Below are 14,619 nucleotides of genomic sequence, written 5' to 3'. Positions count from 1 at the left end.
GCGTCAGAATTATCAACTTAAAGGCACAATATGTAATTTTCGCCGCTGGAGGGCGCGTATTCAAAACAAACAAATAGACAAAGGCGTAGTTTGATGACGGCGTGACTGAGTGTGGAATTATGGGAGTCTTCATCCCCACAGCCGATGCAATCCGATGGGACTCGGGCAGAAATCATGTTCATGGTTGAGCTAATGATTTATTAACATAATAGAATGAAGCATGGTGAGGCTGAAAGCCATCGAAGCGAAATGAGGCCGCTGAACGAGCGCGAAACAAGGCTCAAAAGCAGCTGGGCTTTTATTATGCCACAGTCGACCGCTTCCACTCCTTCCGGTCGTGCATACACACAACATATTAAAGCGTCTTTGGTGTTTCCATGTTTTCTACAAAACAAAACCGGAAATCGAGGGTTATGACGTCATTGGCAGGCAACACAGTCTGGCACTATGGACACAGTCCGTGTCACTAGTTAAAATTGCTTATTTCTCTGGATTTAAACATTCTTCGAAACATTTGGGATAATGTAAGTACACAAGTCAGCAAAATATATAATACTGTTATATTTTTTATATTTTAATAAAAAAAAAAAAAATAATAATTTTTTAAACCAAGTCATGCACCTCTAAATGGGTGTATAAAAAGATCTGAATGTAGAATACAGTGTGGAATCTCAAAAAAAAATCCAGGTCATGCGTGTATGTGTGTTGGCTGTCATTATCATCCTTATCTCAGGAGAATCCTTTTAATAGACTGCAGGGGGTCACTCTTCAGAGGGAGAGAGAGAGACTGAAAGATTTCTTTCCCTTTCTCATATGAGAGACATAGGCTGCTTCTCTCTTTCTTTCTGTCCTGCACAACCCTTGTTAATTTCTAATCCCCCTCTTATTTCTGTCTCAGCACTGAGGACATCGATCAGCACAAGAAACTTGACAGTGACTCTGGGGTGGGCAGTGACAACGGAGACAAACGCCTTTCTGCTACAGAGGTCAGTCTGTATGTGTGTGGCTGCAAGTGTCTGTTTGAGTAAAACAGAGGAGCCTGACCATCTTGTCTATGTCCTTTGGATATTTGCATGTCTAATTTCATGTATTTTTAATCTGCTATGTGTTTTCATCAGTGTTGCAAATTTATAGCAATGACACTATTAAAGACACATGTTATTGTGTTAGTTTGCTTATGGCTGGGCTGCAATAAAACTCTAGCAGAATTGAGATCATTTACTTTGGGGACAAAGGTCTGATAGCTGCTATCTGGCAGTTATCGTGTACTGTGGCATACAGTGTTACTGTTACTACTGATGTGGTTGTATACACTGTCTTAACATCGGGACAGGACAGTATGTCAGTGATTTGGTTTCTCTGTAGTGTTATGCTGGGGAGCCCCGCCCATAGTGAATTTGTATTGGTCCAAAATCCCACTCAAAATAGCTGTATGTTAAACATCAAATATGCTCTGATTGGCTGTTATTGCTCCGTTTTGCAGAGCACATTGACTTTCTGTGTGAACAGATAAATTTCTTGACACTGGAAATGTATTTATTTTATAGTGTTGTGCTTAGTTAAGACACAACTATACTGATGATAGTAGTAGTAATAATAGTGATAATTTTTATATTATTTATATAATAAAAAATACTTATAAAATAAAGCCTAAGGGTTGCTTCTCAAGGTGCTTTACAGAGTAAACATAATAATAATAATAATAATAATAACATAACATCAATATGCATCAATATTCAAATATAAATATAAATCAATACTTTTAAACTGTAATTAATGCATGCTATATGTGAAATTAAATGTCAAATTAAGACTCTTATAAAAAATATTTGGTAGACAATATCATAAAAAGTCTTTTTTCAAAAAGAATCTCTCGAGTCAGGAGGTTCCCGATGCCAAAATCAGACTACAAAGACGAGAAGCTTGCAGGACATCTAACAATCACACTTGCAACTCACATTTTTATACAATCTTAAACAATGATCTCATCATTATGTTTTACTCATCTTTTGTTTTTGGAATTTTTCCAGTGTTCCCGCCATAGTTACTTCATTACTCTGCTAACTTTAATCTAATTGTGGCATTATACGAGCTGGTTGATTTAAAAAAAATGGTGAATCATGCTTCCAACTATAATTCCCTCATACAATTAGAGATACTAATTGAGACTAGTACATGTCTAATCTATGCTGTTTGAAACTGATACCGTATAGAATTCTTATAAAAATATACCATCACAATTCTAGCACAATTAATTTAATTATATAACCTATACATTTTTAAACAGTGTATAGTGTATTTTTTAGTGCTTGTTTAGGTGGTGTTTTAGAGTTTTTGTGTTCCAGCCATCAGATGAAGACAGTCTCAGCTTGAATGTGCCCATGACCAACATCACAGAGGAGGAGGGCTTGAGCAAAGACGACTCCAGTGAACACATCAGCGCTCTGACAGGTGCTGCTCACACGCGCAAACACGCCCTCACATGTGTGTACAGGATATTAAAGGCCTGTGAAGAAAAACATCCTCTTACTAGGCTGACACAACATTACAGTGATACTGTAGACAGTATGTTTGAGACCCAGGTTAAGCCCAGGGGAGGGTCCCGGACAGGAAGTGTGGATACTGGCTGGGAAATCAATGTCAGCACATAAGGAGAATTAAGGGAGGAGGAGATGAGAACCGAGAACATTGCAGGAAGAAAGGAAAAGTGTGTGTGTGTGTGTGTGTGTGTGTGTGTGTGTGTGTGTGTGTGTGTGTGTGTGTTCTGCACTTTAGAGTGTGTGACTGCTAAGCTGATGGGAGGGTCTTTTAGTCTTTAAGCTTTCAATAAGATTTACTGGACATGTCCACTTTATGTCTGCATGGGTGAATGAATGTGTACATGCTTGCAAAGAACACTACAGCATTTTAAATTCTTTAGGTCTCTGTTTTCAGTTAGAGGAATGTTCCAGGGTTCAAATTAAGTTTTATCTACAGCAATTATGGCATAATGTCAGTTTTGTTTTGTTTGTTTTTTTTTTAAAGCAAAAAATGCATTACAGTAAGTCACTTACATTACATTAGTAGATAATTGTAAGCTGCTTTGATTTACATTTAGTGTCAGTGAAAACACTTTATAATACAACCCTCTACATTGCGAGTAAATCACTCGCATATGCGACTAAATCTTCACTCTGGCGACTAAATGATGTCTAATATTAGCCAACTGCTAATAAATTCTCAGATTTTACTCGGCAGTGTGAGTTGGATGCTGTGTGTGTGTGTGTGTGTGTGTGTGTATATGTTTGTGTGTATATATGTGTATGTGTATGTGTGTGTGTGTGTATGTGTGTGTGTGTGTGTGTGTGTGTGTATGTATGTGTGTGTGTATATGTGTGTATATATGTATATGTGTATGTATATATTTATCAGTCTGGCGAGTAAACAAAAAAATTTACTAGCCAATGGCGATTCAATTGCCAAGGTGTTCGTAGAGGGCTGTATAGTCGGTATAATAATTTAGCCATGTTTATGTGTGTGGTTGTATCCGGTAGCAGACAGAAGTTCATCGGAATCTCTCAAGGAGTATCTGAGCTATCGAGACTCTATCCTCAGCTCACCGTTCATCAGCTATATCAAAGTGAGTGTTAGAGATTGATTTTTTTCATGGTCTGTCAGAAGTGTGTTTGTATTGAAAGCTGGAATTTAAGGATCAGGTGGTTTCACACTGCCCAGGCTAGTTTAGATCAGTTTCAAGCACATTTTCCAGTCTTGCTTTCTTCCTCTCTTTCATTACACTGTTATCCTTTTGCCACTTTAAATAGTGCTGTGCTGAAGCCAGATTAAGTTGTTGTTGTTTTGAAAACTAAACTTGGTGAGCACATTATCCTTCCCTGAACTCTGACGTTAGCAGTTTCTGGTTTAAGACCAGCAGATTTTTGGGGCCAACTCAACGCCACATTTTCTGCTTCAATTGTGAGAAACAGTTCCAGATTGGCACCAGCACTGGCACCGGGGTCCCCCATTGTTCACAACAATATTCAACCATGACTTTTCCAGTTGTTTGTGACTTAATGGATAAGGGTTTAGCTTAGTCTAATTCTAATATTATCTTATTTTAAATCATTTAAGTCATTTTGAGGCCACTGCTTGCAAACCACTGCTCTAACTGGAAAAAAGGCATGTGAAATTTAACATTCATTAAGGGGGTTTCTTGTTCTGAAAGACTGATGAGAAATCATCCCATTTTACAGAATATTGTGGGCAGATCTGGCTTGAAACTGTTTATTTAGTTGTTTCTTTGTACTGTAATGTTGACAGTTTCCCATTATAATTGTAATGTTCTAGTTTGAGCTCCAGCTGGAGTATTTTAAATATCTTTTTTGTTCAATACAATACTGATCTTTTGGTCCTCTCTTTCCTGTCTTTAACTACCCTATTTCCCTTCATTCCATTCTTTTCTTGTCATATTTTTCATCTGTCTCTCTTGGCATTGCGCTTTATGTTCCAGTAACTGTTAGTTTTTATCTGATAACATCTCATTGCATCATTGGATTGGGTATAAGGTGGTGTGTGTATTCCCATCTGCGTGTGCGTCACCCTCTCAAACAGGCGGTGGTGTATCTGATTTTGAATTCTAGCCAATTAGGCCTTTAGGCTGTAGTCACTTGACAGAGTTTGCAGCTGGAGTTGATGTGTGTGTGTGTGTGTGTGTGTGTGTGTTTGAAGGGTCGAGGTGCTGACTTCGATGAGCCCCTCAGGATAGAGGAAGACACCAACTGGGCTTCAGAACAAATGTATGTTTATATCGGGATATTTATCATCAAGTACTTTTCTTTCTGTTTTTTTTTTGTCTGTCTCTCTGTTTCTGTCTTTTCTCACTGACTCTTGCATTCTCTGAATTTGGTCACTAGTTAAACCATATATAATCATATATACCATGCTACTGGGTCCAACAGATCAAAGGTCAATATGATTAATCAGCTAAAGGAAGCTGTGGAGATGCTACAGGATCCTAACAGGTAGGTCAACAGGTGATGGCTGGAGTGTTACTCATTTTCCTTTATTTTTGTCCTCCTTTTACAACTTGCAAATTCACTGTTAATATCAGATGCATTTCTTTGAGTTGGTTATTCAGCATTGCTAACAATCCGTAACATATGGCCTACCACAACATAGAGATAAAAAAATGATTTGAATTTGCTGTTTAACCCAAGCCTGTGTTAATGGCGTGTCATCGCAAAATGTAAACTGTACTATCGTCCAGACCTACTAAATGTGATATTAAACATTAACATAAGGGTTTTCTGTAAAGCTGCTTTGAAACAATGTTTGTTGTGAAAAATACTATACAAATTAAACTGATTTGACTTGTTTGTGTTTATATATAGGGTTAACATGAACTCAGCTGATCTCTCTAGTATTAAGCTCTACCCTGTGGAAATGGTTACATTAGATGAGTCGCTCAAGTAAGTTACAACTTCACATCTTAAATGTTTTACAGTAAATACAAAATAGTAGTACTAGTATTAATACATTCAAATGCTGCTTTGCATGTTAAGGTTTTCACCAACACCCCATTCTTGTTTTTGTCTTCCTGTAGTGGCCAAGAGAGTGACGAGTGTCAGGCAACACCTAAGGTAAACCGCTGGTACATGTGTCTAAGTTAACATCAGACACATAAGAGGACCTTACTGGTTCCTCTAAGCATCCTGTTCATTTCCTTCTTTATAGTGTCACTGTAGACTGCGGTGTTTCTCTAGAGTTCCTCTGAGATCAGTGGGCTATTGTTGAAGGCTTTCTCACGCCTTTTAGACTGTTTATGTGCTGTCAGTTATGTGACGTCATATTTTACCTAAGGTTTATAATTTCAAAAGTTGCTAGTTTTTCATTCATTTAAGAGCAGCTGCAAAAATCCATTCCCTTCACCTAAACTGCTCAAAATTAAAGAAAGTAATGCAGTTCTTAACTCACAGTAGCCTCTCTGATTACATGCACTGTTTGGTTTGAAGTACTTACACTACAAAAGTTTAGGGTTGATAAGATTTTGTAATTGTTTTTAAAAGAAGCATTAAAAATCACCAAGGCTGCATTTATTTGATAAAAATACAGTAAAAACAGTAATATTGTGAAATATTATTACAATTTAAAATCACTGTTTTTATTGTAATATATTTAAAGTCAGTGTAAAGCAATATTAAATGTGTTCTGAGTTTGTCACACCACAGAAAAATGTGTTATTAACCACTCAGGCAAATTTGAATGATAAAAAACGGCAAGTACTGTAAATAAAGTAAGTTCTCAAACACTGGGGGCATGCCCGCTGTCAGCGCTGAAACCACACCCACTTGGTTGCTGCCATCTCTCTCAACTGGATGACCGTTTTTGTAAATTTATCAGCTGTTTTGTAAATTATCGCAACCAATATGCATTTACGTGACGAAGGCATAGCTAGCTAGCAAACTGTAGGCTGTAGTAACTAACGGTAATGACAGTAAAGCCTGGAATACACTACAGCCTGGAGAAGTTGACGCTAGTTGCAGAAAGTCAGAGCCAGTCTGCAGATTTGAGTTGACAGATTTAATAGAAAATTGCGTAGTGTATGATGGTCACAGACTCTGATTTTTTAGCTTCAGACTTTGATTCCATCCAGTCGGAGAATTTCAAACATGTTTGATATTTTCAGGTGATTTTAGAACACATATTGTTTTCATTTGTCATGCATCTCCTAGCAACAAGGCGCACGTTTCTGCATGTATTTGTTGCGATCGGAACTATTTTAAAGTCTGGTAATATGTGAACCTCAGTCGTTTAGTGTACAGTATGATGCCCAGTTTTTCCTTTGTGAGTATTACAAAGTTGGTAAATGTATTATGCCTGTAGCGTTTTAAAATCTCTTCAGATTTTAAAAGTTGTGTAGTGTATTCCAGCCTTAACTCGCGATTGAGCGGGCAAACCACTGATATTGATTCCATCCAGTCGGAGAATTTCAAACATGTTTGATATTTTCAGGTGATTTTAGAACACATATTGTTTTCATTTGTCATGCATCTCCTAGCAACAAGGCGCACGTTTCTGCATGTATTTGTTGCGATCGGAACTATTTTAAAGTCTGGTAATATGTGAACCTCAGTCGTTTAGTGTACAGTATGATGCCCAGTTTTTCCTTTGTGAGTATTACAAAGTTGGTAAATGTATTATGCCTGTAGCGTTTTAAAATCTCTTCAGATTTTAAAAGTTGTGTAGTGTATTCCAGCCTTAACTCGCGATTGAGCGGGCAAACCACTGATACTAATGCGCTCTAGTTATTATAGTGTTAGGGGAGGGGCCATGCTCAGTTGCTCCAGTGCATCATCGAGGCCCGTCCAAAAGATCCTAAACAAAAAAATGGTGAAAAACGGTCTAACGCCACAATTCAGTACTACGTAGTTCACAGTCTTTGTAACGTAATTTCAACAACAAATTTCTAACATTTATAATCTGTTTAGAAACAATTCTCTAAATTGCCTTTACACGGATTGTAATTATTTCGCTGATGGCAAAGCAGAATTTTCATTTTACAAAATTTTACATTAGTCTTCAGTGTCACATGATCCTTCAGAAATGATTCTAATATGCTGATTTGGTGCTCAAAAAACATTTCTTATTATCAATGTTGAAAACAGTTGTGCTGCTTAATATTTTTGTAAATATCATGATACAATTTTCTTCAGGATTCTTTTATGAATAAAGACAGCATTCATTTGAAATAGAAATCTTTTGTAACATTATAAATGTCTTCTAAAATGCATCCTTGCTGAATAAAAGTATTCATTTCTTTAAAAAAAAAACATATCCTACCTACGGACACCAAACTTTTGATTGGTAGTGTATGTTATGCATTCGGTGTGCAGTGGTCTGTTGTGGTAGTTTTTTGTGTTGTCGTTTGTGTATGTACTATTAGATGTCTTTGCTGTGTTGTGATGTGATTATTTGGATGATAAGAAAACATTTCCTTTTATTAAAGTTGTTAAAACTGTAATTGACCGTAACCACATTGCAGTGCAGTAGTTCTGGTTAGCCTTGCAGCTTGTGTGTTTAAGGTACATCTAGTTAAACTCCAGGGCTGTTTTTACCAGCGTGATGTGTGCTTTGGTTAGTGTCGTAGTGTGATGGTCTTAAGAGCAGTGATTATCATTGAAGGCGGCTCCTGGAGAATGCTGGGAGTTCCAGAGGAAGCGACAGTACATTCTAGAACGGGCCCGGCTCGAGGCCCAGCTCGCATGTCAACAGTATGCCCTGCACATGGCACAACAGGTAATCTGACAAACTAGTCCTACCATCCAGCCTATAGATGCAACCTGTTTGACCGGTGAACACTTGAGCAACTTGTACAAGTCAAGTGGGGACATTGTTATACAAAATTCAGCTGGTCTCTCAGAAAAGATTCATCATTCAGTGCAAATGCACTTTGTACAGAATTACCCAAACAAGTGGTTCAGATGTAGCTGCCACATATGCGCTTTTTGTTTGTGCTGTGGTGACCTCATTCTTGTTGTAGTTGTGCTATTGTAAACGTGCAGCTCATTCCCAGCAGAGCCACGTGGAATCTGTGTGTGCAGAACTCTAAAGAAATCTCCGCAAAATTCCACGGAATTGGAAAGACTGCCATTTACAAGTTCTACATATCCTCTGCCGCACCTGCATTTCTGTTCATTAAAATCAATGTGAATTCTCATGCTCACAACTCATTTTACTTTTGTAATTTGATGCATTTCTAAGTGAAACAATATTCAGCAAGAAAAACATGGACTGGGCTTGATTTTATCTGGAAGTGACTGTATTATAAAAAGAGGGTGTTCCATATAAGAATGCAAGATACAAGTTTGCTAAAACATTGCTGAAATCATTTTTTGACAATTGGTTAGCATTATAGTTTATAGTTGAAGAGAGAGTTCACCAAAAAATATAATTTTCTCACCCCTCATGGCATTCCAAAACTGTATGGCTTTCTTTCTTCTGTGGGACATAAAAGAAAATATTTTGAAAATTGTATTTGGCTAGCAAAAACATTTTTTTTAAATATCTTCTTTTATGTTCTGCAGAAGAAAGCAAATCATACATTTTTGAAACCAGATGAAAGTGAGTGAATGATGACTGAATGTAAATTATCCCTTTAATGTTGTTTTAAGGGAAATGTTATTGCAAAGTGTGATTACAAAGACAAAAATATTATTTATTTGGAATAATGGGCACTGGTGAATCGTTCACAATAACAATAGAATTTGATTGTGCTGTCATCTACCACAAAGAGTGAAGTACTGTGTTTAGCATTTTACCAATCCATTTAAATTCATTCTGCATAATTCTGCAGATTTTCCCCCGGTTTGTAGATTGCATCTGGGCCATTTTTCACATTAGTATACAGTATTTTAAATGTGTGTGGTGCTGGATATATACGTGTGTTGTTTATTAACATTGCAGTCCATGTACATTTAGTCCATGATGTAGCCTGCATGACTTCATAAATCACCATTTTAGATTGAATAGAAATTATATATTTAAAGTAAATGTACTCACATGGGGATTGAGAATCATGTAATTCTCTTTCTAATCTAATGAAAGGGGAAAAGCAAACAAACAGAGACTCGAAATAAAGACAGAGTCATATTGAAGCAGAGAACAGTGATGCATTGTTTGACTGTCTAAAGAGCTGGTCTGTTAACGTCTTACATCATCTCAAGAATCCCACAGCCTGTTTTTTTCTCACTCTTAGGGTGACGTGATTGGCCAGGAAGGATCAGGTGATAGTTGTGAGAACCAAGTTACCAAGGTAAATCTTTTTACTGACTCAAAGTTTAATGTTACTCTGGCTTTACACCACAGTAACATTATGCACTTTACGCTTATAAATCGGAATTTTACTTTTAAAAATGGTTGCGTGCACTTACGCTGAATGTGTTTGTCATGTACCAGAGTGAAGACAAAACCCCAGTTTCCAGCCCCACATTGAGCTCACCTCCCTTTGGTCTGAAGCCCAGATCAGGTGAGAACAGTGTTGTTTTACTAACACACATGGTGACAATGTGCTGGTTGGCATTTTGATGGTGAGGTTGGCATGGGTGGCGTTGCACTTTAGAGGATGGTGCACATTTTGGGCTCTCTCATCATCACATTTCAGTAGTAAGAGGGAGGAAGTGTTTGCATGTAAAGATCCTTTTGCCTGTGGCCAACACCTGTTATCCTGTCAAGCTCATAACAGCCGTACAATCAAAGTCAAGCTTTTTATCCATTCATATTGCTGTTTAACATGACTCCCTTGGCTTCAGGGGCTAAACTGCATCTGGAGAGGTTTACAAAAAGTACATGGTAACTCAATATGACCTGTATTTTCGTTTCATTTACATAGAGATTTTATATTTTCACAAATACCATTCATTATTAATGTATACAGTTCAATAAATACACAAAACCGCTTGCTTCATCTGGATGCAGTTTAATTGATGTAGCTGTTTGTTTAGCTGCCTAGAGGCTTCTTGTTGCTTCCCCCTATAACATCTAAGCTAGCATTTGTATTATTATCTGTGATCTGTTATTTATGTCTAACAATAACAGCATTATCATGCCCTGAGTCTGACAGTTAACATAAAGAATAGTCAATTGTACTAGGTGCATTAACAGCATGCCAACAAACTGATACTGAAATGCTGCTTAACATTGAATGTGTTTTTGTTTTTAATATCTTCTCTTTTGTTTTGTGATGTATTTATTTGTCATTTTGCTTTGCATATCTTCCTGTTTCCTTCTCTTCCCTTTTATTTATCTGTGTCCCTGAACTGCTGCTTGCTTGCTTGCCTGCTTGCTTGTCTGCTTTTATTACACACACTGCTGTTGCTTGGCACCCTCCTATTTTCTGATACCTGAAACTCCTGCCTGTTTCCTGGGTTTTCCGATGAAAATCATTTGTTTGGCTCCTGCTACTGGCACTACACTTTATGTTGATACCTACATCTAGCTTCACCCTCTTTGCTGTGCTCGACTCCGCCCTGTCCCCACCCCCTTACACAGGCCCCGCCCACAGATAGAGACACGCCCCCTAGCCCAGCTGAAGGAGACATGCCAAGCAGTGGTAGGTCTGCTCAATGTATCGTCCTGTGCAGTCACATGCCTTGCAATTAGTGTTTTCTTGTCAGAGTGAAATTGTTTCAGGTATTTTTTATTATATTTTATATTTTAGTGGTGGTTGCTAAGGTTCACTATCATAGAGATCTAAATAAAGATTTAATTCTTAATATTAAATATTAAAATATAACTCATGTTCCACCATTTTTGCTACCGGAACAAGAATAACTAAGACTTTTTGGGTTTGGACTCTTTTGACTTGGGCCGGTAAGCAACCATCCAGAACACCCTAGCAACCACTAGCAATGCCTAATAACATCCAGAAAACCCTAGCAACTGCTTTGTAACTCCTTGCTGCATAGCAAAACGTTGGCAACCACCCACAGTACCCAGCATGATGGCAGCAGATTATAGTGTAGACAATTTTTTTGTGTCTGAATGTAAAAAAAAAAATTTTTCTGAGGTACAGCGTTAAAGGGTCTTTTTAAACACAGGAGTAAGAGAGAGGGGATGTGGTTGAGCTGAAATTTGGGGTGGCCCAGTGGCTTTAAATGGAGCTGTGTGTATTTATAGAGCTACTATTTTGAAGCATTAGATAATGGCCCCAGAGGGAAAATCAGACCTCCATTTAAGTGGAAATGCTTTCAGAGGATGAAAAACTGCCAGGAGACATCTGTACTTACTCATCGTCTTATGAGAAAGAAAAAGGAAGAGGGAATGATGGAAAGAGTGAAAAGTTTACTGATGAATAGCTCTGTACTAATGGTAGTATTGAACTTTATATTAAAACTTTATTGAACCCAGATGGAATCTGGCACCATAAATCTGTGAAATGTTTTAAAAATAAAATGTCTACACTGTACTACACTATTATTGGTAGTTAAAATCATAATCAGATTAGACAAACATGCACTTTGTGAATGACCGGGTGTTCAGATTCTACAGAGGTTTATTGCCCTTTTTTTCAATAACTTTCTGGAATACTTACTGTGTCTTGCACACAGTATAACAGTAAACATGTGAATGAGTCTCATTTTTGCCAATACTGAGTTGGATTAGAATGTGTGCTGCTCTTAGAGCTGAGACGTTGAGACAGAAAGAAAATGTGAGAGAAAGACACTTAGCTTTAAAGCTAAATTGTTTCATTTGTGTCACTAGCTTCAAAAAAATGACAGCTTTCCCCAAACACAACCCTGGTTTGCCATTGGTGAACAAACAGATAGCCCTGCCCCTAAACTCAAACCATTGATTGAGCCAGTGTTGCTAAGCTAGGCTGGCAGAAATAGAAGGTATGTGAACATAAAAATGGCACACTTTTAAGGGGGTCATATGATGCGATTTCAATTTTTCCTTTCTCTTTGGAGTGTTACAAGCTCTTGGTGCATAAAGAAGATCTGTAAAGTTGCAAAGACTAAAGTCTCAAATCCAAAGAGATATTCTTTATAAAAGTTAAGAGTCAGCCACACCTACCTAAAACGGCTGGTTCTAACACGCCCCCACATATCTACCTCACTATGTGGGAAGATTTGCATAACGCCGCCCAAATGTTCACTCAAAGAAAGAAGGCGTAACTTTTATTCTCACTGTAGTATTGTTGCCGCTTTCCGTTACCAAATACACAAAATAATGTTCTTTTTAGCAGCATCATATGACCCCTTTAAGTAATCAAATGGATTCTAAAACACAGACTTGCCGCGAAAGCATGAGTGGTGACTTTTTTCAGAGACATTTTTTCTCCCTGATGCACACGGACACATTTAGCTATCTAATCTATGTAAGTTAGTTAATTAGACTTCTGTTGTTTTTACTTATTGTTTTTACATCCCCAAAAGGAGGTTTTGTCAGATTTACCTCACTTTTGGGTACAAATTTGTCACAAAAATATGTTTAAGTAGGTACATAGACACACACACACACTTTTTTTTTCTAATGCTGCCCAGAGATGTCAGTCTAACATGTGCTTGCTCTGTTACATCAGTGTCCAAGCACAGAAACACTGCTCCAGGGCTTAAAACTGTGAGACAACAAAAAGAGGGAGGAATGTTCTGGAATAACTTCCTTTTAATGTTCCCTACATACGATCCTCTTTCTTTCATTTCTTCACAGGATGAGTGGTTATGCAACTACAGAAACACACTCAGATGTGTGGAATGAAGCATTGTGCTCCTGTCTTTCTCCCTTTCTCTCATGTCTAGTGCTCCCCCTTGTGGGGAAATATCATATAATAAAGGCTGTCAGATGTCAAATATGGACAGCATCTCATTCCCTTCAGAATTCAGGATGTTCATTGTGATGTAAATAGACAATAAAGGCAGCTTGTCATTTAAAATGTAACATAATGGCAACAGTAGTGACATTTGATTGCTGTGTAATCCTCTTCATGTCAAAATTGACACTAACCTAAAGTTTCGAGTTTTGGGATATCACGATGGATGTGACGTTAAAAGAAAGTAAATAAATGAGAGTGAGTGTTTATGCATGTGAGAGTAAGACAGGAGATATAATGTGCTCTGTGCAGACTGGTGACACTTCAGTTGTGTGACAGTGTATTTCAGGACGCACAAGACTCTGGAATCAGTAGATCCTCAGTTCACCATGAGGAGAAAGATGGAGCAGCACAGAGAGGAGCTGGAGCTCATAGAGCAACTGCGAGAGGTATGCAAACACACTCACACATAATCTAAGTATGTAAATTAACTACATTAGTTGGTTAGTGACTAAATATATGGCTATACAATGGCCCCACAGAGTATATGAACACTTCAGTAACACTTAAAAAATCATTGAATGTCTATATTAGCATAACACTTTTCAAGCAAAAAAAAAGTCACATGGAGAAATCTGTAAAACAATAGATATACTGTTCAAAATGAAAAAAGGGGTTTATTATAGGGCATATTTCTTGATTGTGGCACAAATATCCAAATTATTTTAGCAATATATGGATTTATTTTCCATCATTTTTTTAGCAATATGGATAATATTTGTAGGAAACTGTTTTATTTATAACCCAATCATGTTGATTTTGTCAGAGTATAGAGAGCAGACTGAAAGTAGTTCTTCCTGAAGATCTGGGCTCTTCTCTCATGGATGGGGTCGTGCTTTGTCACCTAGTCAATCACATTCGGCCGCGTTCAGTGGCCAGTATCCATGTACCATCCCCTGCAGTGGTGAGTCATCTCTGAATTATTCACACATTTACATAAACACTATAAACTACCATTCAATAGTTTGAGGTCAGTACGATTTTTTAATATATTTTACAAATATTTTTAAAGAAGTCTCTTATGCTCACCAAGGCTGCATTTATTTGATCAAAAATGCAGTCAAAACAGTAATATTGTGACCCGAAGGTCGCAGGTTCGATTCCCAGTACCGGCAGGAATTGTAGGTGGGGGGAGTGAATGAACAGCGCTCTCTTCCACCCTCAGTGCCAATGACTGAGGTGCCCTTGAGCACCAAACCCCCAAATGCTCCCTGGGTGCCACAGCAAAAATTGCTGCCCACTGCTCCGGGGGTGTGTGTGTGTTTGTGTGTGTG

At 37.8% G+C, this 14,619-nt stretch overlaps 1 protein-coding gene across 1 annotated transcript in view; it reads left to right on the top strand.

The window, feature by feature from the left end:
• Positions 1 to 14,619, top strand: part of LOC107675332 (leucine-rich repeat and calponin homology domain-containing protein 1-like) — a 40,505-nt gene that overhangs the window by 18,933 nt on the left and 6,953 nt on the right. The window contains exons 6-18 of the mRNA XM_016469628.1: positions 899 to 986; positions 2,346 to 2,451; positions 3,534 to 3,619; positions 4,708 to 4,775; positions 4,938 to 5,000; positions 5,370 to 5,447; positions 5,582 to 5,618; positions 8,161 to 8,274; positions 9,734 to 9,790; positions 9,934 to 10,003; positions 10,973 to 11,086; positions 13,625 to 13,734; positions 14,112 to 14,249. Of these exons, the coding sequence (XP_016325114.1) occupies positions 899 to 986; positions 2,346 to 2,451; positions 3,534 to 3,619; positions 4,708 to 4,775; positions 4,938 to 5,000; positions 5,370 to 5,447; positions 5,582 to 5,618; positions 8,161 to 8,274; positions 9,734 to 9,790; positions 9,934 to 10,003; positions 10,973 to 11,086; positions 13,625 to 13,734; positions 14,112 to 14,249 (1,129 nt within the window). The remainder of the gene's footprint in view (positions 1 to 898; positions 987 to 2,345; positions 2,452 to 3,533; positions 3,620 to 4,707; positions 4,776 to 4,937; positions 5,001 to 5,369; positions 5,448 to 5,581; positions 5,619 to 8,160; positions 8,275 to 9,733; positions 9,791 to 9,933; positions 10,004 to 10,972; positions 11,087 to 13,624; positions 13,735 to 14,111; positions 14,250 to 14,619) is intronic.

The sequence above is a fragment of the Sinocyclocheilus anshuiensis genome, unplaced genomic scaffold (genome assembly GCF_001515605.1).
Source record: "Sinocyclocheilus anshuiensis isolate Anshui unplaced genomic scaffold, SAMN03320099.WGS_v1.1 scaffold656, whole genome shotgun sequence".
NCBI lineage: Eukaryota > Metazoa > Chordata > Actinopteri > Cypriniformes > Cyprinidae > Sinocyclocheilus > Sinocyclocheilus anshuiensis.
Note: the sequence above shows the minus strand (reverse complement) of the source record. Positions and strands in the feature narration are given on the sequence as shown.